Source organism: Alosa pseudoharengus, unplaced genomic scaffold, assembly GCF_046254945.1.
Source record: "Alosa pseudoharengus isolate Yale_2024_CS ecotype anadromous, Long Island Sound unplaced genomic scaffold, YU_APseudo_1.1 YU_APseudo_1.1_scf_11, whole genome shotgun sequence".
NCBI lineage: Eukaryota > Metazoa > Chordata > Actinopteri > Clupeiformes > Clupeidae > Alosa > Alosa pseudoharengus.
Window position 1 is genome coordinate 18,005,062 of NW_027468576.1, and position 27,901 is coordinate 18,032,962.

The window sequence follows — 27,901 nt, forward strand, 5'->3', positions numbered from 1 at the left end:
ACAACAAAATCTCTGGGATAGAGGAGCCATTTATAATGTGGTCACTGCAGCCCCCCCCCCCCCCCCCCCCGAGAGGCAGCCAGCTCATTTGGTAGGAAAAAGAAATATGAGGATCAGCTTTGCAGGCTTGTCAATCCGACCTCAATGTAGCCCCAGCAGCATTCATGTGGAATGAATTTTGCAAGAACTGGCGGTGCCTCAGTTAAATACCCAAACACTGGGTGTTGCCAACCCGGCCCAAAAAAGCTGTGTGCTCAGCAGAAATGAGTTTCGCCAGAAGAAGCCTCTTCCTCGTCCTGACTTAGATTACCGTAGACAACGAAAGAAATAACCTTCTTGTTATAAAACCACACAGACTACAGGAAACAAAGAATGCTTTTTATTCACACAGAATAAATTAATAATAAAGATGATCCATAGAACCACTTCATGTGCACCCAGACAAAATAAAATTAAATAACGAACAATTCTGAAGTATTCAACTCCGTACTGCCATCTGATACAAACTGGCCAGTAGCATAAGGTATGGCAACATATTTGGTAAGTCATGCTATTATGCACACAGTAGCCAAATAAGTAGTATAATTAAAAAGCAAGACCCCAAAAGATTAGGATCAGTTCATTGAAGACGGACAGTTAAGTACAAATACGTCTAACAAATATAGAATTCTTATTTATAAAAGAAATACACATATTCACACTACTGTAGACAATTAGTGCCACTGCTTTGATTCCTTCAAACGACACACATAATTTGACATTCATGTGCAAAAGGTGATGCGCTCTAGTAGGCACTCGGCATGATTGAGCCACTGCAACCCTCCCGCTGAGCTGCCTTTCTGATGGAGTAGGAGTGGAGAGGCCTCCATCACCTCCGGAGTGGGTTTTGGTTGGCCACCAGAATGTGCCTCGTGTTTGGGTGGACAATCATGGCTTGGCGGGAGATCACTCCAGAGGGCCCCAGTTCCGCATTTCAAGTATAAATGTAACGTTCTCTTCGTTTCCTGAGGTTTGGCTCCTGGTTTTCACTCTTTGAAGCTCACGCTTCTGGGGGAAAAAGGCAGAACATTACAGTTTTTTCTGAATGCTTAAACACATTTTTTGTAACTATGGCTTTTTTTGCAAAACTCTACACACAAATGGCAAAACCACTCACTGAGTTCGCAAAACAAAAAGCACAAACACTGCTTTGCACTCAGTTTGCAATTTTGTAACACACACTTTGCACAACTGTAGGCACAATGGCTATTATTTACACTATTTTGCCAACTCTCTGGCACACTTTCTCATGTGAAAACTGTTTTAGATAATTAGTTCACTTTGCAATCAGCCTAAGCACTATAAATAAGCCACAGGTAATGTACAATGGGTACAATGGAGTGAGCAGGAAGAGTGAAAAGAGAAAGAAATAGCCCTTTTACAGACAAAAAAACAGTCTACATGTGGGGATATTGTCATGTCAGGTCTGGATACGTCATTCCAGAATATATTTTTCCCGGTGCCTTGGACTAGGACATTGCATGTGATGTAGACAGTATTTTGAGAGAGACGACCCGATGTAGACTGATTTGTTTTGTCTCAGTGAAATGCTATTTTGTGTTTTGACTTGGAAAAACACACTTGTGTTTGTTTTGATGTGTGTAAATAAACACTAATACTTGAAGTTTGGATCCCTGTATGTTTACAGAACTATGACAAAAGTATGACCTCAAACTGACATAGTCTACCTTGTGCACAGAGAAAGCAAAAGCCAGATGTGTTTTTTATTCATACCATCAGTGTGTAGTTGGCACATTGTGTGCTTACTATTGTGATGGCTTGTGTTTACTGTTAGATACGAAAACACCATTTTTACGAAGGTGTGAAGAGTTAAGCAAGGTGTGTTAGCTTTTGCAAGAGAACTACAATGTTTTGCTGATTGGGTGAGAGGTTTTGCCATTTGTGTGTAGAGTTTTTCAAAAAAAGCCATAGTTACAAAAAATGTGCTTAAGCAATCAGAAAAAACTGTAAATCAGATAAAAAAAAAAAAAGAGTTCAACAGTTTCTTTGTGCCTGAGAGGGAGATAGCTGTTTAAAATTATTTCCAAGATGCAAGTGCAACCGGTCAGTAAATACAATCTCTACAAGAGCCCCTGCTCTACAGAATATGTATGTAGGTCACTCCAAAAGGCACCTGGGCATTTACTCTGGGTCATGTCTTGTCCAGGAGGGATGTTTAGGTGGGAGTCTTCAAAAGGCTTACTTGTCTAGCGGTTTGTCGGCCGTTCGTTCAGGCGTGCGGAGGATGGAGGAACGCTCAGGGGAGTGTGGGCGGGGACTCAGCGAGGTGCTCAGAGGGGAGGAGCTTCTCAGAGAGGAGAAGGACACACCTTGCCTGCGCATCTCCTGCACGGCCCTCTCCCTGGGGGGACACAGGATTACTTCAAGAAATGTCAGGGCTCAAAGCAAGGAATATTACTGTGCCTGCAGTGATTAGAAATGGTCAGTCAAAGCTGCTATAATGATCTATTTTCAAATCTGACATCAGGCACAGTGGCTGAGAACTTTAGCACTGGAATTAGCAGACATACTTAACTAAATATTAGGAAATGTGCAAAACTAATGAGGTGCAGTGCATTGTGGGTAAGCAGAAGGGCTTCGAGGGGGGTGATGGACAGACCTCTCAAAGCGCTCAGTGGTCAGCTGTCTCTTCAGAACGTCCATCTCCGTCTGCAGCTGGGACAATTTCCCCCGGAGCTGAGAGACTTCCCTGGCATGACCCGCCCTGTACACACACACACACACACACACACACACACACACACACACACACACACACACACACACACACACACACACACACACACACACACACACACACACACACACACACACACACACACACACACACACACACACACACACACACACACACACACACACACACACACACACACACACACACACACACACACACACACACACACACAACCTCTGTGAGACTACCACTCAAATAGAACTCGCCAATTACCCTTTCAACAAAGCAAGGGTCTATGAAAGATTTACTGCACAAAATGCAAGCCTATGATTTGCTTGTCAGTAAAGGATTCCCTTTTATAGCAGGCTCAGCCTACTTTCCACCTCATCATGACCCAATATCATTATGATTTTAACCATGGAGCTAAGATTATAAAAATAAATATCATCAAGCTTTGCAGAATACTGTTTCAATAGCATACCTTCTTTAGGATTGGTTAATGTAATGTACATGCTCCAGGGATACTGTTAAATATGATCATACTTGGTCTTTGCTTAGAATAACAACTTTACCTTGAAGGTACTACTTAGACCACAAGTATGCCACCATAGAAACATACAGTAAGCATTTGCCATTGATGTCTACAGCACATGTTATTTCACCCCGTTGGGTTTACATTAAATACAGCCATATGCATACTACTGTCTGTAATTATGCAGACAAAAGAAGACATTTTAAAACACAGACATGCACAGTCTCCCTTTCTTCCTCCCACCAGCTCACACTAACGTATGAGGGGGAGAGAAGTCCTAAATATGGTTCCCTTGTTATCCTTCCCTCTGCTGCAGTTCATCCTCTGAATGGATGTACTTTTGTCTCTTTCTCTCTGTCTCTTTGAAGTCTCCCCCTAGTCTCCCAGTACACTTTTTGAGAATCCTACATACTGACTGTCTCCACTTCTCTCACTGTGAAATGCTAACGCTGCTGTTTTAGCCCACTCGGTTTCTGCTGCCATAGCAAGGCAAGGCAGGTTTATTTATAAAGCACATTTCATATGCAGAAGCAACTCGATGTGCTTTGTATTACAGGTACGGATGAAAATACGGATAAGATGTTAACCTCCATGTGCAATTGGTTGGGGACTTGCCACAGAAGCTGATCAGCAACCAAGTCTCTGTGAAGGCATTAATAAAGCGAAGCCGACGCACCTAATAGCCCAGAAATGCACTCCACTATCTGGACCCCTCCTGCGTTATCCCATACTGGTTCCTGTGACCCCTGACCCCCCCCCCCCAGGCTTACGTCTTGCTGTCGGCGAGGGCCAGCCTGTCCTTGAGTAGCTTGAGCTCCGCCTCCCTCTCGCTGGAGCTCAGGTGCGTCTGGAACTCCTTCTGCCGGTTGGTGGAGAGCAGCGTCTCCAGGTTGCGCACCGTCAGGCGCTCGCTGGCCAGCTGCTTCTTCAGGAGCTCCCCCTCCGAACGCACGTCCTCCAGCTCCCCCAACACCTGAGGGAAATGTGGGTCAAAGGGCACCGTGGTCAAGGATACCACAACACTGCATAGCACAGTGGGAAACATGGTGATGTCCCAACGTTTTTGAGACGTGTTGCTACAACCAAATTCAAGCTTTTTTTAGCTTTTTTCCCCCTCATAAAATAGTACTTTTTCTCAGTTTAAACATTTAATATTTGGTCTAATGTTCTGTTTTTCGTTATATAACTTTTCTGAAAATGGGGTTGTAGACATATAATTGCATACTCAACAAAACAGTTATATATGTATTTGTACAAGTTAGTGTACACTGAGTACCACATATATGCATATGTCTGTATGTGTGCGTGTGTCTCACCCTCTCCAGCTCCATGCTCTTGGCGGTGAGCTGGCGTGCGGTCAGCTCCTTGCTGGAGTCCAGCTTGACGCAGAGCTCCCTGACGGCGGCCAAGTCGGCCACCACCGAGCCCTTCTCCCCCCGCGCCAGCTGCATCTCCTCCTCCAGGCGCGACATGCCCCGGGCCAGAGACGACACCTGAGCCTCGTACGCCTGCAGAGCGCTCATGTGCTACACACGGAGCAGAGAGAGACACAGAGAAACACCAACAGCAATTTATCACAGCTCAGAGATTAAAGCTACAAGGGGCACATTTATTTTAGTTGAAAAGGGGCTCCAATGCCAATGTTAAATGTGGTAATGTCTCCCTAAAGGCTTTTCTGAACAAGGCTTATGAAAAGCCTGCACAGCACTGCAGAGATATTCTCTTTTTATTAGCTTTGGGCTCAGAGGCACACACAAGCTTTCAGACCTTCAGCTGAAATAAATATTGTTTTTATAGATTACTGTTATTTGGGTTTAATTTCAAGACGTGTCAAAAGGGTGAAGAGGGTCTTAACAACAAATGTGCCGCATCCAAAAATGTGTTAGTGTCTCTCTGTTTGTCTCTCTCTCTCTCTCACCTCCTGGATCTCTCTCTCCTGGTGGCTGACTCTCTCGCGGAGGTGCCTGCGCTCCGTGTCTGCGGAGAGCAGCTCCAGGCGGATGGAGTTGGTCACGCCCTCGGCCTGCTGCAGCTGCGCCTCCCGTTCCTCCGCCTGCGTGTGGGCCATGCGGAACCGCTCCAGCATCTCACGGTTCTCCAGCTCCTAGAACACAGGAGCACAACACCACCATTATGGGTGTGTGCACAGATAGCTGAACATCTGGAAGACCATTTGCGACTTGCACTACTCCACTTGTACACTTGCACACTTTGCAACTTGTTGTTGTTGTCCTGTTGTCCTGAAAACACTTCTGAACACACTTCTGCTGCTCTTACATAACTTGCACCACTATGCCACTTGCATACTTAGGTCAAACAGAATTACCTCAGCCATTTATTGGCCTGACTTTTGCACTATTATATTGACTGTCTACTGTATGCACAATTGCACAATTTCAACTCAAATTTTGCTGCTCTTATTTTCTTCACTGTATGTGCCTTCTTATTTTTACTTTTTATATTGTTTACTTGACTGTTATGTTTGTCTGTGGACCTAATTGGTAAAGTATGTCTCCACCGTGGGATAGTAGGAAACGTAATTTCGATCTCTTTGTATGTCTTGACATGTGAAGAAATTGACAATAAAGCAGACTTTGACTTTGACATAATTAATATCCCTCTTTGGGAGATCATGAAAAAATACAAACTTCAGATTGTGAGAATGTAAATCACTACAGCAAGTAAAAGTCGGGAGGAGAAGGGAAATGAGTCAAGACATCACATAGCCTCATTAACAATATACATGACCAAGGCCTAATGCAGCAACCCATTTGTATCGTACACTCCCCCGCCCAGGTTGTGCTACACGCAAACGTGACGTAATGTAGCACTCATAGCGTTCTCGTTTGTCTTTGTGGGGAAGAACATGGACGCCACCAGGGCAGCAGCTGTCTCGGTAGCACTGGGCACTTGCCTAGAACACGAGAGCAAGCTTGTGGCTTATCTAAACAAGCTATGGGATGATTCACACTTGCGTTCATATTCCACCTTCAATTTCAACAAGTGTTGTCGCATTTTTCTCGAGCCACGAGGAGCAGTAGCAGTAGCAGGCTTGTTATTGTTATTGTTAGCTACATTAGCCTCTTTAGCAAACCAGCTCGAAAACAAAACTTTACATTGTATTGTGCGCACAGCAAGACCATGCAATACATACATTGTTGACTGGATTAAAGCAGTAATGTAATCAAGTGTGTAGCAATCAAGCATTTAAAATCGGCATTAAAATGGCCAACATAGTACAAATACAAAGAACTACATCTTAACTACCATCAATTACGGTCGCAGCCATCTTTGTTTGTCAAGTCGTAAGGTTCTCCTCGGTGTACTCAGGAGGCCCGAGTGGGACAGTTGATTTTACGACCAAAAGGGGGCGTGTCTCGGTAAAATGACGCAAGACAGCTGGGAGATTTCCCACTTTCCAACTCGGACGATGCAAATGGAATGCAGCATAAGTTCCTGACTTCTGTGAATGTGTTAAGGTTTTAGTGGCAGCAATAAGGTCACTTCTGGAGTGTTATACCACTGACTATCAAGACAATGCTTACTGTTTACCACATCATGCCACTATGCAGTGTCTTTCACAGAAGTTCCAACCAAACAACTTCAAATGCAGGGGGTTTCTTTGGGCTTTATTAGTGATCTTACTTTGGCAGCCATGAGGTTCTCTATGCGTGCCACCTCAGAGATGTAGGACTGGACCCTCATCTTCAGCTCGTCCTTCTCGTGGAAGGCCTCCTCCATCTCAGCATGCACAGCCTGGACAACACAGAGCAGAGCAGAGCAAGGCACACAAGTAGTTGGGGGGTGCCACAGGTAAGCAGGGGATCGTGTGGTTCCTCATTTCCTGTATTACTTATCAGTTCCTGTGTGAATTTCCAGTGCTAATCTCATACTTGCTATTTCTTACCATGTGTTATGGGTGAGAGTGAAAGTGTTGTGGGCACATGTGTACGTGCGTGTGTGTGTGTTTTCGGTGTGTGTGTGTGTGTGTGTGTGTGTGTGTGTGTGTGTGTGTGTGTGTGTGTGTGTCCGTGTGTCTGTGTGTCTGTGTGTGATTGAGAGAGAGAGAGACAGACTGAGATTACATTTGTCACAGACTCTCCAGTTGATCTTGTAGTTACTGCTATTATCTTGATATATCTGGGTGTGTCTGCACTGTCAATCAGGAAATGGGCTTCATCTGTAAATCTGCCAGAAATGCTCCTCCGGGTACATCTTCTGCTGATTTTTGTTATATGACCCCATGTTTGCATATGTGACAGTGAGATAGGGTGAGTCAGCCTACAGACCTGGTTTTCTCTGGTCATGGTGGCCAGGTCGTCCTGCAGTCTCCGGTTCTCTCTCAGGGCGATCTCTCGGTCGCGGCCCACCGCTGCCAGCTCCTCCTGGCTAGAGTCCAGCTGCCTGCGCAGGCTGGAGATCTCCCGCTCACGGCTGCTCAGCGCCCCCTTCAGTTGGCTGCAGGGATTACAAGTGTGCGTGAGCACACACACAAACACACACACACGTTATGGTTTAACAAAATCATATTTCTCTTCCCCGGTAGCTTCTAAGACACATTGACCATGTCTACTGGAGTATGCGAATGCTTCCATTTGTATGCACTTCAGTGTACAAATCAAATAACTAATGTCATACGTACTGTGACAGATGTGTTTGGTTAGTGTTTTCATCACTCATGAAGAATTATGTGCCAATAAGTAATTTATCTATAAGAAAAACAAACTGCACCGCTGACCAATTTGGGCAAGGTCCAAAAGCATCCAGTTTTGCTGAGAAAATACTAAACATAGACACTTACTCTAGTGAGTTCTCCATATCGGCAACAGTGAGTCTCACTTCCTTCAAGGTCTTCTCCTGTGGGAGTAGAATGGCGCAATTAGTTCCCTACTCAGAAAAACAAAAACACCACCATTCTTCCCAGAACTCTTAAATCACAATTTATGCTGTGCCTCAAGAAAGCGTTCACTTCACATCTATATATTAAGCAAGTAAGTTTATCCAAAGGGACTTGCCGTTTAATACAGAACAGACACAGATTTACATGGACGTATGTGCTCCTTGGGTACTGATTGCCGAGCTACACTTAACAGAGACTGGATGGGCACCTTTGTGGAGAGCATGTCCCGTGGAAAAATACAAATATAAGACTGATGTATACGCTCTGGAGTATACAGTCTGGTGTACACACAACACTCTCTGTGATAATAGTGTAAGTGTAGCGATTATAGTGTAAGTGTAGCGTTGCAACATGTGCTCTGTAAACGCTCTGCATCTGCTCCGAGCTCAGTGTGGCCTGGCTGTGAGCCTGTGACTGCGTTGCTCACTCTAGCAGCTGAACTAAAGGAACGCGTTGCCCTGTGAGCGGAGCACTACCTTGCTGTGACTGCGTTGCTCACTCTACCAGCTGAACTAAAGGAACGCGTTGCCCTGTGAGCGGAGCACTACCTTGCTGTGCAGCTCGTCCTGCAGCAGAGCCATGGTCTCGGCCTTCTGGTCCACGGTGTCCTGCAGCACGTCCTTCTCCCTGTCCAGAGTGGCCAGGGCTGACTGTAGCACGCTCACCTCGTCCTTCTGAGACGAGCCATGGTGACTCAGATCACCTGGACACAGACACAGGCACACACACACACACACACACACAAAGAAACACACACACACACACACACACACACACACACATACAGTAGACAATGTTTAGTTTCACTTTCCACCATACAGGTGTACAAAAACCCATATCCAAAACATAAAAACCACTCCTCAGGCATGCATTATAATAATACTGAGGGACGTGTGTGTGTGTGTGTGTGTGTGTGTGTGTGTGTGTGTGTGTGTGTGTGTGTGTGTAAAACTCACTGATGCGGTCCTCCAGTCTTTCGATCTTCTGATGGGCAGCCTGCAGTTCACTGGTCTTCACCGACAGCCTGTGCTGAACGTCAGACAGAGACTGCTCCATCTGCTCTTGTAGCAGCCTGAACACACCCACACCCACACCCCCCCACACACACACAATGTTGGTATAACCCCTTAATTAATGGATAGACACCTCTCACTTTGATCGGAGTCAGCGGAGAAATATTTGTGTAATTAGTGGGCTCATCAAACACGTGACAGGGTTCCCACTCTAAGTCAAATGTAAAATTCCATGACTTTTCCCTGACAAAATAATGAATTTCCATGACTTACTACTGTATATAATGAATGGTAAAATATACCGATCAAATGACTTCAGAGCAGCCGCGTATCGTTCAAGAATCTTACTTTTTTAGAGCGGAAGATGAATAAACAAAGTTGGCCTACTCAAGCAAGCAGTAAAGCTTGAGAGAAAGTGGAATAGAACATTATGTCCAATATTCCAATATATGGTTTAATGTTCTGCATTTCTCATTAGTGGGTCACTTTGATACTAAAAGTATGATTCTATGTAATGACTGTATGATATCTGTACTGTCCCTGTATTTAGAGATAAGCGGGAATATTATGTCTTTGCACTGTTTCACTGTTCTGCACGGCTGCGTCAGTAGCTATCTGCTCCGGATTGCCAGGTTGCCACTAATCAGAGTCTGATTCAGTGTAGTCCACGTGAGATGGGATGACCAACGCCATCTCCCGTCAGCCTGGAAGGATACTTAAACTCTTTCCTTCTCTAGTTAGAGAAGCTGATGGATCTTTAGGTGAAGTCATGCTGTCTCTCCCTTGATGCGCATCATTGTAAATAAACTCTGTTCCTGATTTTTCATACTATTGGTCTGACTGGGTCTCTATTAAATCTATGGTATCAAAATTACCATCAAGCTAATAACCAGATATACACATCTTTTTACGCCAAGTGCACACAGTTGGTGCTCGATTTGAGACGACACGACCCTGTCAACTACACCAGTAAGACCATAGTGCCCACAGTGCACTGCATGAAAGTGTACTGACAGAAGTACGCGGATTGGAACAGAGTGATACACTCACTCACTGATACACACGTACGCACACACACACACCTGAGCGCCCCACTCTCAGCCCTCTGCTGGGCGGTCTCCTCGGCACTCTGCACCATGACTGAGGTGCGAGCGCCTAGCTCCGCCTCCACTGTCTCCGCCCTCTGTTTGAGCATGCTCACTTGAACACGCAGGTCCATGCGCTCGCGCTCCAACTGCAAACACACAAACAAGCACTGAATATTATACAGGTACAGGTACTGACAGTGCACTGATTATTATTCAGGCACTGCTACCATGGTAGTAGCAGGACAGTCTGATGATGGGCTCATTTATGGTTTTTAAAAGATGGCACTGTTTGCAGTGGTGAACAGTAACTAAGTAGATGTAATTCGTAACTGTACTTAAGTAACTTATTAATGTATCTGTTCTGTACTTTACCAAAGTCTTTCTATTGGGTGAGACTTTATACTATGACTCCAATACATTTCAAAGTAAAAAAATTCTTACTTCACATTTAGTGAAACTTGTCATTCCTTTTTACCAAAGCGAAAAAAACAAATGTAGGCTAAGATAGGTCAAAGCAAGTGCACCGTAAGCGCACCAATCAGGGCTTAGTGCGCGATTTGCCTTGAACATCTTTCGGTTTTGTTGAGATTTGTTGGACCATTGTGCGGTACATGGAATTCATCACAAGCCCGCTGCAGCATTTTGAGGATGCTCATGCCTAGCACTACATAAATCAATGGAAAGGATGGAAGAAACGGCTGACACTGACTTGCCTGAACACCCCTGGCCTTATTTGTGCAAACTTTCTGAATTAGTGTTACAAATTACAAATAAATGTAAAATGACATATTAAGCAAGACCCATATGATGTGAAGAGTAAGGTTATATGATCATATTATCTTATAGTGCAGTAGAACTGCTAAAAGCAACTACTTAAAGAAATATATGGTTTATTGTGAATATCTGATGGATATTACTGTTTGAATGGTGCTCTCCAGGTCCAATATCCTCCTCTCCTCCTGTTCCCTGTCTGTCAAAGCAGTCGTCTGGGCAACCTGTACAGTTTGACAAAGATTTGTTACATGGGAAAATGAACATAATCTTTGAAAATATGGGCCCCGACATAGTACTGAACATTCACTCGCTATGCTGCTTTTGAGAAGTGAAGCATTTTAGAAATTATTTACAGAATTATAAGTAGCAAATCCTTGAAGACTATTTGGACCGCAAATCCCTGCAGACATCCCTGTATTCTGACCGCAAATCCCTGCAGACATCCCTGTATTCTGACCGCATTTTACACACCACTGAATTCACACAATTATCACCAGGCGGTTAACCAAGTGAAATGGCACCAATTCTATCTGACTGAGGGAACGCACCCCTGCCCAAGACGCACCTTGAGTCTCTCCCTGAGAGTGTCTCTCTCCGACGTCATCCTCTGCAGCTCTGCGTCTGCCTGCTCCCTCTCCTCTCGCAGTTGCTGCTGCAGCTCGGGAGACGTACCGCTTTCTCGCCGCACGCGCCTGAGCTCTTCCTGAATCTACACACACCCACAGAGCAAAAAAAAACACAGAAACATTCACACTTGTTAATGTTCTCAATACCATCTAGATACTGTTCCGAGCCGGTCTGTCCACATGGCATGTTGACTGTCCTCTCTCACCTGCTGGTACTGTGCACTGAGCTGGTCCCTCTCAGAGGTCAGGGCTTTGACCTTGGTCTGGATCTCCTCCATGTGCTTCTCAAAGCCCAGCAGGACAGCCTGCAGGTCGTCTCTCTCCTTCACCACACGGAAGATGTCCACTTCCCCACTGTCCCCCTGTGCCCACACACACACAATCACAAACGCACGCACACAAAGAGTAAACTGTCTGCAAAATGACTAACTTCCTAGAAATAGATGAATAATTGTACAGACTAACAAATGACTACTTTGTTTTTTTATACTCCTTTCCTGCATGTGTGCGCATCTACATCAACACTTGTAATACTAGTTTTCATACTCCATTCTAACATATCTGCGCGCTTCCATGACTGTATATTTTGTGTGAGGGTGTGCTACTGGACTTCCTTACCCGTCCATGCCAGCTTGACCTGGTCCTGGGGCTCCTGCCCCTGGCTGGGCTGAGGGAGGGGCTTCGGCTGGTGCCCCCGCCCCCGCGGGTGCGCCGGTACTTCTCGGCCTCCTGCCGGTAGTAGTCCCGCTCCTCCTCCAGGCTCTTGACGAAGGCGTCCAGGCGGGAGGGCGAGCGGTCTTTTCCGCAGATGCCGTAACGCATGCGCATCTTTTCCAGCTCCAGAACGAGGTCCTTCTCTGGAAACGACAACAGCCAGGAATTTCATTTACAGTGACTTTCCAAGCTCAAGGTCACAGTATCAAATCAAAGGGGAAACAAAACAAAAAAAACCTACATAAAGATAAAAAAAAAACTAGATAGAGATACAGAATTTATTCAGAATACAGAATTTATGAGCTCAGTTCATATGGGCTATGCACATTTAATAACACTGCAACTTCATATGGATGTTATATTACAGAGTATTATTTTTAGAGTTAGAAGGATTCATAGTTAATAGGATTAATGTGTTCCAAGTTAGAAAGTCTCAACAAGCAACAACATCTTTTCTTATTCACATAAAGGGGGGGGGGGGTAGTGTGATGCTCTCAATATGTCTTAATATTTCCTCTCTCATTTAGTAAGCAAATCTCTTATACAGCATTCAGTCTAAATTATGATATGGACAGACATTTGTGAGGAGATGCTATTCTACCCCCTTAATACAAACTGCTTTTTCCCCCTCAGTACACCTGCAAAATGAACATAATAGCCAATGGGCAGCTACAGGTGTCAGGCTATATGGGCAGGGGGATAAGGTGGGGTTGGGGGGGCTCCACTGCTCACCAGCCAGGGTCATCTTCTCCAGTTTGTCCTGGAGCCTCCTCTTCTCCTCTTCCAGGAAATTCAGCAAGCCCTCCATCTTCTCGTTCTGCTCCCTGGAGTCGGCCAGCTGGTCCCTCACGCGGTCTTTATCGTGCTCGCCCTCCAGTAAGTCCTGCCACAGCCAATCACAGCGCTTAGGGCCGCCTGCCAGGACCTCTGACAACCAATCAGAGGGTAGCAGACTCTCTGCCCAGTAGTGAGCAAGTGAGGTTAAACTAAGCCACTGCTCAGATTAGCCAATAAGATGCTTTAGAGGGGAATTCCACTCAAATGCAACTAGGAAATAAAAATCCCTGTTATTCTCATGCATGGCATGTTTTTAATACATTAACCTGCTAAACATACAACTCTAGATTTTTCAGTAGAGCATGCTATTCCTTCATGTGAAAATACTTCACTTCATCATTTTGCCACTCTTGCTAAGACTGCTTCTATAGGACACATATACATGAACAATGACTTTTAATGTTATCTCTTACACTTCATCGAGACCCACAGATAATATTGAGATCTCTTTGTATTGACGCGGCCTGCATGCGTGGCCAGATGGCGCGTTTCACACACCATTTAACATGACAGCATCCGAGCGGCAGGACACCGGTGGACACAGACATACCCTCTTCAGTTTGGAGACGACTTTCTCCAGGTCCTCGATCACGCCCTGCTGCCTCAGGAGCTCCCTCTGAAGGGTAGGAACAGAGAACGATCAGCAGGACCTCTGGGGCATGGACACCTGTCCACAGTGGCCTTATGCTCAGAAGAGGGTCATACACTGACACTTAAGTAATAAAAAGAACTGTTTTGTTTGATACTCTCAAGGACATTTCTTTCCTAAATAGTAGTAATCCCTGAATAGTAATAATGCAGTAAATAGTAATAATGCAGTAATTTTACCTACCACCAAATGATGGACATCATAATAGTCCTCAATACAGTACAGCAGTCAACAACATAACAGTAGCCTAGCCCTACAGTATGTGTGGCTCCTTTAAGTGAACCTGACGTCAGTGAATTGCGAGTGAGCGGCTAGAGAGTTTCATTTAGGACTAAACGCTCATAAACGGCTCAGCTTGGAATAAGCTATAGTATAGCGACCAAATCAGAGTTTGTGAGGGAAACTTCAACTGCGGGTAACTGAATAAAGCTGCAACTCCTCAGACTGTATCTTATGTCCATCTACTCTGTTGCGCACAACCTGCTGCAGCAGAAATGAAAGGCGTTAGCCCCGAAGGTTTTAATAACTTATTATGATGAACTGTCTGGAACTGAAGCACGAATGGTTAGCATATTTCTAGGTAATAATACAAAACCCAAGCTAAAGTAATGCAAATATAATACTAAAAAACAACTTAGAACTAGGCCTACTTATGTACTCGTCCCACTAACGAGTTTGTTTATTTGTTTCCCCGACCAGCGCGGTAAAGTGCAAACACACCAGCACAAGACGGCTCTAGGTAGGGCTGAGCTCCGCTCTGTTAAGGTTAAATGGCGGATCATTCACGAGAGGATTTTGAGATGCACAGATTCCCAAATGAACGCATATCCACAGATTTTGTTAGAGTGGTGAAATACATTCACACCGCTGACATTATATTGAGGAAAAAGTATAGCCAACCAAGCTCAAGTAGGCTAGCTCAGTGTAGCCAGACGGACCTTACGTAGGCCTATATTAGGACTTTAAAAAATATCGGCGCAAATTATCGGCCAGAATTCTGTTATCGGACCGATAATAATATTTTCATTTTTTCACTTATCGGCTAATAATATATCGGCCGCCGATATATCGTGCATCCCTAGTGTTTTACGCCCCTAACGTCATCTTCCAGGCAGTGCTGCATGGAAGGCACTAGGGTTAGGGATAAGGTTAGAGTTAGGTGCCTTGTCAACGGTCAACGGTCACAGCGCTGCCTTGAAGTTGACGGTGGGGGCTTAAAACACCATCGAGCCAACTTTAAGCCCTGCTCCACAGATTATAAGAATCAAGCCCCTCTTCCCTCCTCCCCTACACCACACTAGATGCCCCCAGGTCGGGAAAACGTTACCTTGGCCTCCTCCAGCTCCTCGTCGGCCGTCTCCAGCACCAGCTCCTTGTCCTTCTCCAGCTGCTGGGCCAGCTTGTCGATGTGGGTGAGCTCCTGGCACAGCTCCTGGTTGCGCACGCTGAGGTTGGCCGCCTCTGCGCTGGCGTCCGCCTTCCTCTGCTGCAGGCCCTGCACTTTCTGCTCCAGCGTGCGGTTGGTCTCCTGCAGGTACTCTATCTAAAGGGCGCCCCACACAGGGGTCAGAACAAAGACAACGTGCCATCAGCATCACTGGAGTATACAATAATAAATCTATTTGTTTATGTTTTCTTTATTCATTTCTGTTGTATTTGTTATGATTATGTTATGTTTACAGGACCCTCATTAGCTGCATGGTTGTGTAGAAAGTAAGTCCAGCAGAGAGAATCCTCAAAGACCATTTCACATTTACATTTATTCATCCACATTAATAAATTTTTATCCAAAATGAATAATTGAGAAACAATAATCAAGCCTAGGCAACTTAGGAGAGTTTTTGAAGTTCAAGTGCAGAGAACTCATCCTAGTCAATCTGTCAAATCACAGCAGACAGAACTGAGACCCCTAAACCCACAGGGTGTTGTGGGTTTAGGGATATTGCAAGTGATATTGTTTATCTTTATCTTTACTACCATTAGGAACAGCTGGGGGGTTCAGTGTTTTGCATAAGACTCTTTTGACTAGCAGCCAAATGCAGCCAGATCTGAGCTTCTACCTCAGAAGTGGCTGCTCTTTGCCACCAGATGGCGCTGGATGCAATCACCTCCCATGGTCATGTGTAGTGAGACTGCTGGGATTTTGGCTCGGTCGTCGGCATGCGTGATGAGAGCGTGGCATTGGCTTGCCCACTGAATGAGCCTTCTGAAGGCCATGTGGGATCAGCAAACGGAGAGGTTTCAGCTGCCCGAGTTTCACATGTGCTGTTGCCAACAAGCTGCTTAGTACCTTCTGTGTCAGCTAAAAGTTCAAATCCATTCCCTGCCAGTTCATGCAGAGCTTTACAGACGCACTGTAAGCAAAGGTGCATAAACAACAACAACAACAAAGTCGGTACCTGCAGGTTAAGGTGAGCGATGAGCTTCTCGTTGCTGATGTTCTGGGCCTCCAGGGAGATGACATCGTAAGGGCGCCCTCCATCCAGGGCACGATTCAGACGCTCAATCTCTTTGTCCCGCTCCTCCACCTGGTAGTAAACAACAGTCAGCCCAACTACTTTTTCTGGTAAGTACATACTGTATGTATATGTGTATGTATGCGTGTATGCGTGTGTGTCTGTCATTTCATAATTCCATGCTATAATACAGCAATGCTGTACTACTAAGTATCATGCAAGATATTTTATGGACATATAATGAGGTATGGGTGTTGGATTGCATACTTGAGTGTTGAGGTGTTTAATTCCCGCTTGCGTTCTCTCCAGGTCCACCTGGAGCTTATTGACGTCCTGCTGCAGCTCCTGAATACGGTCGTCGGCCACCTGTAACAGGTCAGCGATGTACGGGTCATCAGGCTGCGCCACCACTGCCGGTGTGGGACCCAAGGATGGAGGCAAGAGCTCATCTATCTGCATCCGCTGCCGTCTGAAAGGAATGTTGCGCTTTTTTCCTCCTGTCCAAACATAGTGCCTAGAGTCAGTCCACTTCTAACTGTGATAGAGAGCATTTCAAACACAAAGCACTGTCAAGGACATACATTTGACCTTATACACATCTGGTAGTACTACACTAATTTGTGGAGCTAAAAGGCTCTGTAAATGGCTGTGTTTGACGGTTTGGTTTTGTTTTATGAGGGTTAGTGGGCAGACCTGGCGTTTGCACCACAGCCTGCATGTTCTTCTCCTGCAGCTGCTGAATGCGTTCCGTCTTAACCATGTTCTCCTTTTCCAGGGAGCGCACCTTGTGCACATACTGGTTGTTGAGAAATTTCAGGTCTGACGTCTCATGGTCGAGCTTCCTTATGTAGGCCTTCAGCTCTGTCAGGGAGAAACTCTGTGTAAGACCCAGATGACCTCAATCCCACTACAATTTCTGTGATTTGCAATGCACAATGCATTACAGCACTGCCCGATGCAAAGCGCAGCAGGCTGTCAGTGCTCATGGAAATGCACTTGACACAGCTGACACTTTCATTAGGAAAAGGCATCACATATTACAGCTTATACAATCTAAAAATACACAGCTGACTAAATGATTCACAAATGAAAACCATTTATCGTGGTTGGTTAGTGGTAAGTATGATGGGGAGAGTGACTTATTCCTTAACAGGAAGTCAGATCCTTGTTGAACATGGTTCAATTGGTTGAGGTGTTCACTACATACCTCTGCTGAGCCTGTCCTTCTCCTCCCTGAGCTTCAGAAGCCCCAGGTGAAGCTCATTGTTCTCCCGTACCAGACGTGCATTTTCGGTCTTGTAGGGCTCCAAGAGAGCGTCCAGATTCCGACTTTCCTTTTCAGTCTTGCCGGCTGAGAGCTTGGAATTGCGCAGACTCTCAGTGGTGTGCACCAGGTCACTAGAAAAGACGAGCAAGTCATTTGGATCAATCAACTGTATTTAAATACAGAAAAGTGTCAAATAAATCCCACATAGTTAACGTTACTGTTTGTGAGTCTGCCTTACAAACAGTGCCTTGTAGAACAGTTTACTGACAAATAAGCAAGAAATGTAGTTGTAAACAACCTTGTGATATTGAGTATTGAGCGGATTACAACTTACCTGAATAGTTTCTCAACTAGAGGCAAGGTATCGATTCCCAGCGGCTGCCTGTATCCAAGCTGATCTAGCCGTTTCCTTAGATTGACAAATTTCCTCTCGGCAGTGGTACTCATTGTTACTGGACAGTCAATTCAATCAATGCAGCAATTCTGTGTGGATGTTGAAGTTGTGTCATATCATCTTGCTAAAACCTCAACAGCTAGCGCGCAAGTGACTAAAATGTTTGTATTGCTAATTGTTGTGGCAGTAAATACTGTTTGGATATAACCTAAATCCGTCTTTTGTCAGCTTGATCGAGTACATGTTAAGTGTCATTTGGTTTGTTGCCATAAATCATCATTAGGTTGCCTTGACGTTTTGTTAGCCAATCAATCTGTCATCAGAACGGTGCCTGAAAAATTGGTTAGCACTGGCCAACTTGCCAATCGTAAACCAAGTAGCTACAGTGTCAAGAAACTGATTATGGCGTAGCTTTACGTTTGAAACTGGTAGATTAGTCTTAACGTTACGGGGTGTTAGCAATGTCTAACATAGGCTGCCAAACAAGCTAACAGCACACAATAGGCTTGTGTTTATGTTACAAGACTTCGCTAGCAAGCTAACTTGACTTTGTAAGATGCTAGCTTTACTGTAACATTAGTTGCAGTCAATGTGTTACTCACGAAACTGATAAAGTGGTGTTTCAGACGGGAATGTAGTATCAGCTGTCTTTTCGGGGCATTTCTCCTCTGTTGTTTCTTCATCCAAACGAATGCGACGAAGGATACATTAGCACTTAACTTTGGTTGACGTTCCTTGAGCTGATACGTTGACGTGGTGATGTCTGGCTTGGAAGGCACTGTAATCAAAACTTCTGTCTGTATAGATCTAAAGTCAACTTTGCAACATCACCCACGTATCTAACATAGTTGATGAACATGCAGGTGTTTGAGTCAGTTTTGCTGCTCAGCTCACGATCTGATTTTGGTTCTAGTCACAAGCTAGTCCTTGTACAAACTTAACTGATACATCTGCTGTAGGAGAGCACTGGGCGGTAAAGATGTTTGAAAATGGCGCCGAAGTTAACAGACCCTGTGCCACCAAATCTCCATGGAGACGGCTATTAAAGGGTCCTGGGTTTTTCAACGATAATTATATTCACATACAACTTTCCGATTCCAAATATATGCAGGCAGTAAACGCACCAAACGCAGTCTTTTTCATCAAACTTCCTGTCTAAATTAACAACACAAAGACCACCTGGTAGTTAACATTGTGACGCGCGGGCCTTTGGCGCCTCCCTACGGACACTGTGCAAAAGGATGTAAATTATTTTTTTTCTTTACAGTCAGTGGCTCATGAATTTGTCGAGCACAGGCAGGCAGGCAGGCTACCCATGCATTTGTAGAGACCTTCAGAAACCACTTGGGATACACACTGGTTCCGAGTTCCATGGTCCAAATTGCCTCATGAGCTAACTTATAGGCTACCCGCTTCATGAGCGAAGTAGCCTAGTCATGAAGATATCGTGCCATAGGGTAGGCTTACATGCTTGAAATAGCATGGAGCAGTATTTATGCGAGAAAATAATTAAAGAAAGAAATAGCATGTAGCCTAACCCTCAGTAAAGTAGCCTGTAGGCTAGCAATGCGTCCTTTATTACACATAATCGAATGATTCAATTTCTAGGCTGGATAAACATAGGACAAAATAAGAAAATGGTCCATATGGCTTAATCTGTCCACCAGTGTCACAAATGTTATACTGGGGTAGGATACTCTTGCCCCATGTGCAAAGACGAATAGCTATTTGTGCATAGGCTATGACATCTGCACATATTCGCTTACGTCCAAAAAAATAAGTTTTAGCCTAACTGAACAGGTCGATTACTGATCACCTGTCGATGGTTTCTGACACGAGCATTTAGGCTAAACGAGTGATTTTGCAGAGTCTGCGGGCAGACGCTTTCTTTGCCAAAAGCGGCCTCATCAGCCACACCCTCCCCGGCTCACGTGCAGTTGTGCGGGAAGCGGAGCCTCCTCGCGGCAGTCAGCGCTCTGGACGACTGCTCATGCATGCCTGTCCGTCCGACGGCAAAAGAGCGAGCGCTCGCAGCATCAGCAACACACAAAGGAGGTCGGGAGCTGCGCGTGAATGGGGAGAGCCGCGGGTTACCAGACACCTAGGAACACCTCATCAGTCTTAAGATCTCCAAGGTGGTAGGGCTCTATTCTTCATTTTGTTATTTTTTAACTGATATGATGATGGCTTTGTTTGTAAAATTGAACTTGCCTTGGTAGGCTATTTGTTCTGTATGAGAACAAGGGGATTGTGCGTTTTTTTACACAGACGTGCGCGCTGCAGGAGGTCAATGATGATCGATGTGAGGATTGACATTTTATTTTATATGCATTATATTGCTCTTTAAAATAGGCCCCTGCATCCTATAAACCTGATTTATAAACCTGATACAATTTTCATTGTAGCCTGCATAGCTTAATATTATGTTATTGTCTAGCATTTATAACCGACATTGTCCACCAAACATCTGGTTCAGGTTCTGTCATTAGGCTGATTTCAAGCGTCTTCTTTATAATTAGTCTTTAAGCTATTCAACCAGTGTTCCGATTCAGCCATATTGGCCCGTTTTCAATGATAATGCCAACATAACGTTTGGTTGAGGGTGTTATATGTTGCCCCCCTCAGCCATCGTGTCGCCGACACCCCCATGCTCTCACGGGTATCACTGGCTGCGTTTTCTGTCATAACGTATAGCCTATGCTACCTGTGACACACAGTGCATGCTGTTGTTTCAAAGATGTGAGCAGTAACATCATGCTTTTCAGGCTTGGATATCATTGCATGGCTACCAATGTTCATCTTTGATTTCTCAAAAAAAAAAAAAAAAAAAAACGGTATGTCTCAAATATTCGAGAACCCAGACATGCTCGCACTATAGGGGGTCTTCGTCATTTGAGAGATCAGAAATATCCGAGATAATAGCTGACGCAGTTCAGGTGCACATTCCCTTGATGGGGGGGAGGGGGGGGCTGTACAATGTACACATATCTTTATAAGCTGCCAGTAGTCAGGTTTAAAGGAACTGGAAGCCTTCAGGATAGCAGCCCACCTCTCCTGTTCTTTATGAAATATGAATTTCACACTCATTCAGCTCTTGTGCTGAGCTTCTGAGAGTTTATGAATCCCACAGACTTAACCCTGTTTTGAGTAGGCTGCATTGATAACGTCCTACACCGAACATCAAGGGCATTTTTAGAGGTGGAGTGGTTGAGAGCCCATTAGACAGAGTATATTGTTGACATCAGGCAGCATATTTGCCATCACAGGTGCTCTTAGGGGCTACTCAACACGGTCACAGTTTCATCTCCAAAATAAAAATAGGATCACTGTTCTAGAGTGTTCTAGAGAAGAGGTTAGATAGATCAGAGACTGATCAGAGTCTGATCAGAGTCAGACTTAAACAAACAGACATATAGGATAGATAGATAGATAGATAGATAGATAGATAGGCAGGTGGTCAGGATGGATGGATAGATGGATTGATAGAACTGGTCTTAGAATCAACCAGCTGACACAGCTTTACATGACAAAGGGGACAGAAATAAAATACAGCAAATCATGTAAATGAGCATCTTCCTGAGTTAAAAGTTTGCCTTTTAGCCACCTTTAAAACGTGTGGCTTCAACTCCATCTCAGGCTGAAAGATCAGCCTCAAAGAACAGCCTCACTTCATTCAGCAGGTTCCATCCATTCTTTAATCTTGCAGAAGGAACTAGTGACCCACTGCTTCAAGGCCTCACTCCCAAGCCCCAACGTTAATATTTCATGGGAAGAGGAGATTAATATTAATAGATGAAAAGCGCTGCATCAATACAAGCAAGCCAGTGGAGGGGAAGAGCCTCCTGCCTTTGACCTAAGTGTGGTCTGCTGGTGTGACAGGTGTTGGGACGGGAAACAAACATGTCTGAGGCTGGGCCAGGATAGAGGGGTGTGTTCGAACAGAAGACGGAATAGCTTGGGACTGGTCATTGGCAAGGTCTATTGCTTTTTCTCAAAACAAAATAGAAATTCACGTATAATTCACGGCATGCCTCAGTGAATGTGAATGACCTGCATATGACTAATACTAACTGAAGGTATAATTTTATGGATCAAACAAAGCAAAACCTTGGTCCTAGTTGCTCATTAGTTACAAATGGTGAGTACATCATTAGATGTACAAAACTTGTATAATCCACATACATTTTAGAAACAAATTTGCTTAGTTGATGTTTGTTGCACCAAATGATAAACACAAAAAAGAAAAAGGGTTCAATAAAATGACAGGTGTTCAATTCAGTTGGATGGAATTCCTTTGCCGTGTAGAAGCTATACTGAAGGTAGAAGGTTGATGGCTGGGCCCGTCTGAGTGACCCACTTAAACGTATGTCAGTTGGCTGAACGTTGCCAGGCAGAACAGAGTCAGATTAACACAGAGATCAATAAGTCATTGTGTGAGTAGAAGCATGTCTACAACACCAAGTGAAGGCTTAAGCCATATACCTCCTTCATAAATGGCAAAGTATATTATGCACATACACACACAGGCATGCACACACACACACACACACACACACACACACACACACACACACAATCACACAAAAGGCACATCAATATATGATGTTCTCCCTACTCACCCTAACACCTTAAATATGACAATTCACCATGACGTCACAACAACGTTCTTTCGGGTGGCAAAAGCCGAAGCGTCTAATTCAGGAGATAACCATAAATAAAGTGCCTAACCTTGGTCAGATGTAGCCTTGGTAGATGTAGCCTAAAGGCTAGTCAAGTTAGAAGTGGCTACTCCGCAGGCAGTCTTGCTATCTTCTCTGTAGCACTACTTTTGACGACGTCCACTCGCTTTAACCTCCTCACCCACATTTTTTTTTTTCTGAAGGAAATCGATAAAACCCTATACCTTTTGCTGTATATCTGGCGGCGCAACCCCAAACACAACACGTTTTGTCATCGTTTCAACTTTGATCAACAACATCTCTTCAGGTCACTGGAAGCCACTCACGTTCTGCCACCCGGAAGTATTTTGATGCCTATTGTTTACAAACATCCTGAAATGCTGTATAGACTGGCCACTTTTATTCAATCTTCTATGCATCAGTTGATATGGATTCATTTATCCAGCCAATGTTTTTATACATGCTCCCTGTACACTATCACACATTTTGTCCACCCAGATGCCTCCATACTCTCTGGTCATGGTCAGTATACCCCAGAGCAGTGTGTGTGTGTGTGTGTGTGTGTGTGTGTGTGTGTGTGTGTGTGTGTGACTGGTCAAACGGTCACAGAGGTGGCTGCAACTGACTGAGGGACTCTGGGCTCAGAGGCCATAACTCAGCTGGAGCGAGAGGACGACACAGTAACGGCGTAGAGCGCAGCAGCAGACATGCCAGAGGAGAGGAGGAGATAAGCATCTGAAGCAGCCAGGCCGAAGGGGCCTGGCAGAGCCGCCACTGTCCGCACAAGACCTCTGAATCTGCCCTCAGAGAGAGAGAGAGAGCAGTAATGTGATTTTGAGTGTGTGGAAGAATGTAAGCAAGGCAGACAGAACAAAGGGGGCGAAGGAAGCCAGTGCTGCAGAGAAAGAAGAAGAAGATGGAAGGAGTGATAGAAAAAGAGGGACAAAGGCAATTATGTAATGCAGCTGAACAATCACATCAGAGAAGATTTAATAAGGAAGAATGTGCTAGCTAGATGAAGAGAGTTTTTGATGCTTTGACAAGTTAGGGGAGACAATGCAGTTTTTTTTTTTGTTGTTTTTTTTTAAGTTGTAATCTGTGAGGAGAGAGAGAACCAAAGAAAACAGAGACAAAGAGAAATCACGAGGATGGGAAGGACAGAAAACATTAGTGAGGAAGAGCGTTCGACTTCCAGGGAGGGCGACAAGGGCACGGACAGAGACACATGGCCAGTATGAGCGACGTGTTTGTTTTGTCGTGTGAATGACGGCACGAGAGCATGGGTGGACAGTGCTGCTCCTGTTCCTCGTCTTGAAATGATGAGTGTGTATGTGTCCCAGAAACACAAAGAGGCTACTCTCTCATCACAGCCTTTGCGTTTGTTTGCCCCCGTCATGATGGAAGAACAACATGTCTGGAAACACTGTGTACTGGCTTGGCTGACTGACACTAGTCAAAGACAGTGAGGCGGAAGAGGAAGACGAAGATGAGGAAGACAGTTACATTCACGCACAGGGTAATTACATCACCAGATCTGACCCAAGATCTCTCGTTTTTTTAATCAGCCCCTGAGCTGTAACTAACGTCTCTCCTGATTCTTATCTGCGACGCTCAGTGGAATCACAGGCTCATTCCGTTAGCTTTGTGTATTTATATAGAGAGATCAGCTCACACTGATGCCACTGATGAGCATGAAATCACAGGTGTACTTTCAAATGCCTGGGTACCACCCCCCACCCCATCCCCCTTTCAGGAGGGATATAATCCACAGTGTAGATATATGATCTGAAAGACCAGCACTCCCTGCTAGGGTATGTCACAGCTGATGTTTTTTCCCCCTGAAGTTGTGATTTGTCCCTAAGGCAATGGCTATTATTGGCAAACCGCGCTGTGATCGTAAGTTGGAATGTCATCTTCCCGCGTGGCCTGTGCAAAAAAACGTCATGAAGCATCCAATGGCATAAGGACCACAATGCAGAGAGGAGCTTGTTGTTGACCTTTATCAAAGCTGTCAATTTTCTGGATTGAATGCAAAGGATGGCTCCGGGGAGCACCTCTGCAGCAGCTAGTGTTTCAGCTGGGAAGAAAAGTGGGCTTGAATTTATGGCCATGCAGCAGTTTCACTGTGATATGGCCGCTCTGGACACTGATTCAGTTGTGTGTGTCTCTCAGAGATGTGTCTTTTTTAAACCCGGAAGGCATGACAACCGTACCCAGCTATCGATAGGCAGGCTGTATGCAGACATGGCTGTGATTTTACCACTCTCACACAGACATTTGTGAAACACCTAATTTGAACTACAACAGTGTGATTGTAAAACAACCAAAACCAGAGTGTCTTCAGGAAGCGTAGATGCTGTGATTTGGCCGATTCATACTGACCCCTTGCTCCATGTGTTCTGTGGAATGTGTTTCCTGACTCCCATTGCTAATATCTTCTTGAATGTGTTTTTCGTGGGAGTATCGCTGTTGTTATTATTAAAAGCGGTCTGCTGCACAATCTTGTCCGCGCTGGCAGCATGCAGCTAGAGGGAATCTCTCGTTTCTTTGAAGTGCAATGCATCTGAAGAGCAGCCAGGCTTCAGGCCTGCAGCCAAGAGTCAGGGCTAGCAGATCACTGGAGTCCCTTAGGGCTGATTACCATAACTTCTGTCAGACAACTCAATGAAACTGCACCATCCATAAGGGACTGCATAGCCGCAAGAGACTGGCTACGGTGCAGCTGGCTGATACAGCATGTGAACCCACCCCATGGACCAAAGTGCCATGGAGGTGGTGTTTTAACCCACATTTGAACGCACGAGGAACTACATTGCCCAGACTATCCATATTCTCCTGTATGTAAGCCAGTAGGGAAAATATTTACAATATACGGCGAGTAGGCTAGGTAAAGATCACATATGTGTATATTTCTATTTTATGTTGAGATATAGTTTTCTGAAATATGCACACGTCATTGGTAATATTTGCCCAATAATACATGAAAAAGGATGGTTTGTTATGGGATATCAGGCCCAACTGCTGCAGAGCTTTTCATCAGTGCTGTAAGTTAGTCGTTAGTAGCAGGCCCTAACTGCTCACTTTTTCACAGTTTACTCTGTGTTGACTACTTAGCATAATGTGAGAGATGTGTGTAACAGTAGTTGCCAGGTTACAGAGGTGGCACTAGCCTTATGCAATCTTTGCCAATAAGTGCTTTAGGTCACAACTGAAGTATGATTAATATATTTTATGATAAATATTGCATTTGTAATAGTTGATACTTATAATATAGGGCTTAAAGGATCCATTATTAACTTTTGACACTAACTATATGGAAATGATTTGAATTATACTTCTGCTATCTAGTTATGGACGGCAATATGAAAGACGCTCATACACACACTTACAGTTAATCAACAATGATTCTCTTTGTGCATGTTAGGGACTTGGAATTGATCAATGGTGCACTGTTCTCCCCTGCACTGCTTAGCTGGCTGTCCAACAAAGTGTATCTTTGTTAGCAGTAACAAACACTGCTATATAAGTGTCCATACTACCTCACCAAGACCGTTTTCTCTTCCTCTCTCTCTCACTCTCTCACTTTGTGTCTACCCAGTCACACACACACACACACACTCTCTCTCTCATGCAAACACGCACACACTCATTCAGACACTCACACACACATTCATAACATCTAACAGACTGCATAGTTGACACATTCTTCCCTGCATAGTCTTTTTTTTTATTCATGTCCATGGCCACATGCAATGCCAAACTCACTTGCAAGGATATACACATTGATATATTCTGACAGACTGCATACATATCTCTATATATAGCAATCTTAACATTATGCACATGGGAACGCATGCTCAAATATGATACACTCAGCCAAAACCATATCAATTATTAACCAAATGTCATCATGGATTTTTGATGGCTTTGCATGAAGATAGACCAACAATAATGGAGCGAGTAGCTACCTATAATGATGTTTCTTGATAATATGTACTGTAAAACACATACACATACAAAGACCAGTGAAGAGTGTATGGAGATAAAGTTTGTATATACAAAACGAGGTGCAATAAAAGCTGTTACAGCAAATATGCAAAGTGTACAATAGTTATAAAAAAAACTGCATAACACACAATAGTGCATACATTTGTAGTATGACCATACTACAAATGACAGACTACAGACTGGATGAGCGTTCACACACACTCACGCAAATACACACACACACACTCTAGCTCGCACTGCATCTGCGCAATGTGATACCTGACTCCAGGTAATGCCCCAGTTCCACAGTAACAGCAGGCAAGTTGAACAGCCCCACGCACAGTCGAGCATACCGTTAAACACAAATACAAACACGGCACGCACACTATTCTATACTCTGGATCAAAACTACAACAAGGTAAGCTTGCATTCTCACACAGTACAGAACAGATGTATAGATTCAACATTTCTCAATCGTCTTCAAAAGTATCTTCATAAGTAACCACTGTTTATTAAACTATACATATTCATATAATCAAACTAGGAGTCATGTACCTGTCAATGCTGACTATTTTAGCAGAAAATGTGCATTCTTTGCATTTTATGAGTGTGACAGAGGACATGATGTTGATATGGTTTTAGTGATGCTGGGTGCACGGGATCTTGTGGAAAATGTAACCCTGATCACATTAGCTGGTTCTCCTTCAACCCCCTACCTACACCCACCCCCCCCCCCCTCTCCTGACCTCTCACGTTCACGCTGTTTCTTTCATCACTGCCTGCTCTGTACCGTCATTCATTCTCACCCGTGACGGGCGCTGTGTGTGACTGCCATAACAGGGAGCCTCATAGATGCTAGTGCAGAACAGTACAGTTGCTGTGTTATGCAGGTCTACTTTGTGTATTATGACTGGGGTAAGGTGTGTGTGCGTGTGCGTGTGTGTGTGTTGTTGTCATATAATACATCCGGATGACATTTGCATTTGCCTGCATGCGGCCATTGGCCAGCATATTGACATCCTGGCATTTTCAGTGATGTGTACTTTGCCTTTCCTGGGAGGTTTTAGGGAGGCAGTAAATGATAAAAAAAAAGAAAAACCTCGCTCATCCCACCTCAGTGACACAATAGGTTTACTACTCATGCAAGTACGTACAGTCTTCATCTGTACAGCTTAGATGAACTGTTGTGCGCTTTCGGTAGGATTGTCTAAATGCTGATCAAGGGCAAAGTGTGGACTCTCCTCATAT

At 44.5% G+C, this 27,901-nt stretch overlaps 1 protein-coding gene across 1 annotated transcript; it reads right to left on the reverse strand.

The window, feature by feature from the left end:
- Positions 1-364: 364 nt before the first annotated feature.
- On the reverse strand, positions 365-19,116 carry cep135 (centrosomal protein 135). The gene is made up of 25 exons (XM_076278212.1): positions 18,590-19,116; positions 17,928-18,076; positions 17,534-17,724; positions 17,020-17,187; positions 16,594-16,823; positions 16,270-16,398; positions 15,198-15,413; positions 13,772-13,837; positions 13,117-13,267; positions 12,289-12,527; positions 11,877-12,032; positions 11,610-11,753; positions 11,188-11,265; positions 10,265-10,416; positions 9,126-9,241; positions 8,718-8,872; positions 8,071-8,126; positions 7,559-7,727; positions 6,915-7,025; positions 5,188-5,373; positions 4,586-4,795; positions 4,040-4,242; positions 2,660-2,764; positions 2,243-2,401; positions 365-1,047 (listed from the first exon to the last, which is right to left on the reverse strand). The coding sequence occupies exons 2-25, from the start codon at positions 18,038-18,040 to the stop codon at positions 1,026-1,028; spliced, it is 3,525 nt and encodes a 1,174-aa protein (XP_076134327.1). The 5' UTR covers positions 18,041-18,076; positions 18,590-19,116; the 3' UTR covers positions 365-1,025.
- Positions 19,117-27,901: the final 8,785 nt, after the last annotated feature.

What these genes read in the sequence shown, in the direction of transcription:
- cep135 (XM_076278212.1), bottom strand. Translation starts at nt 18,040, where the DNA reads ATGAGTACCACTGCCGAGAGGAAATTTGTCAATCTAAGGAAACGGCTA. An exon ending in TCAGTGCACAGTACCAGCAG is followed by an intron (nt 11,754 to 11,876) that starts GTGAGAGAGGAC and finishes GGGTGTGTGTAG; the next exon opens with ATTCAGGAAGAGCTCAGGCG. An exon ending in AAGACTGGAGGACCGCATCA is followed by an intron (nt 8,873 to 9,125) that starts GTGAGTTTTACA and finishes GTCTGTGTCCAG; the next exon opens with GTGATCTGAGTCACCATGGC.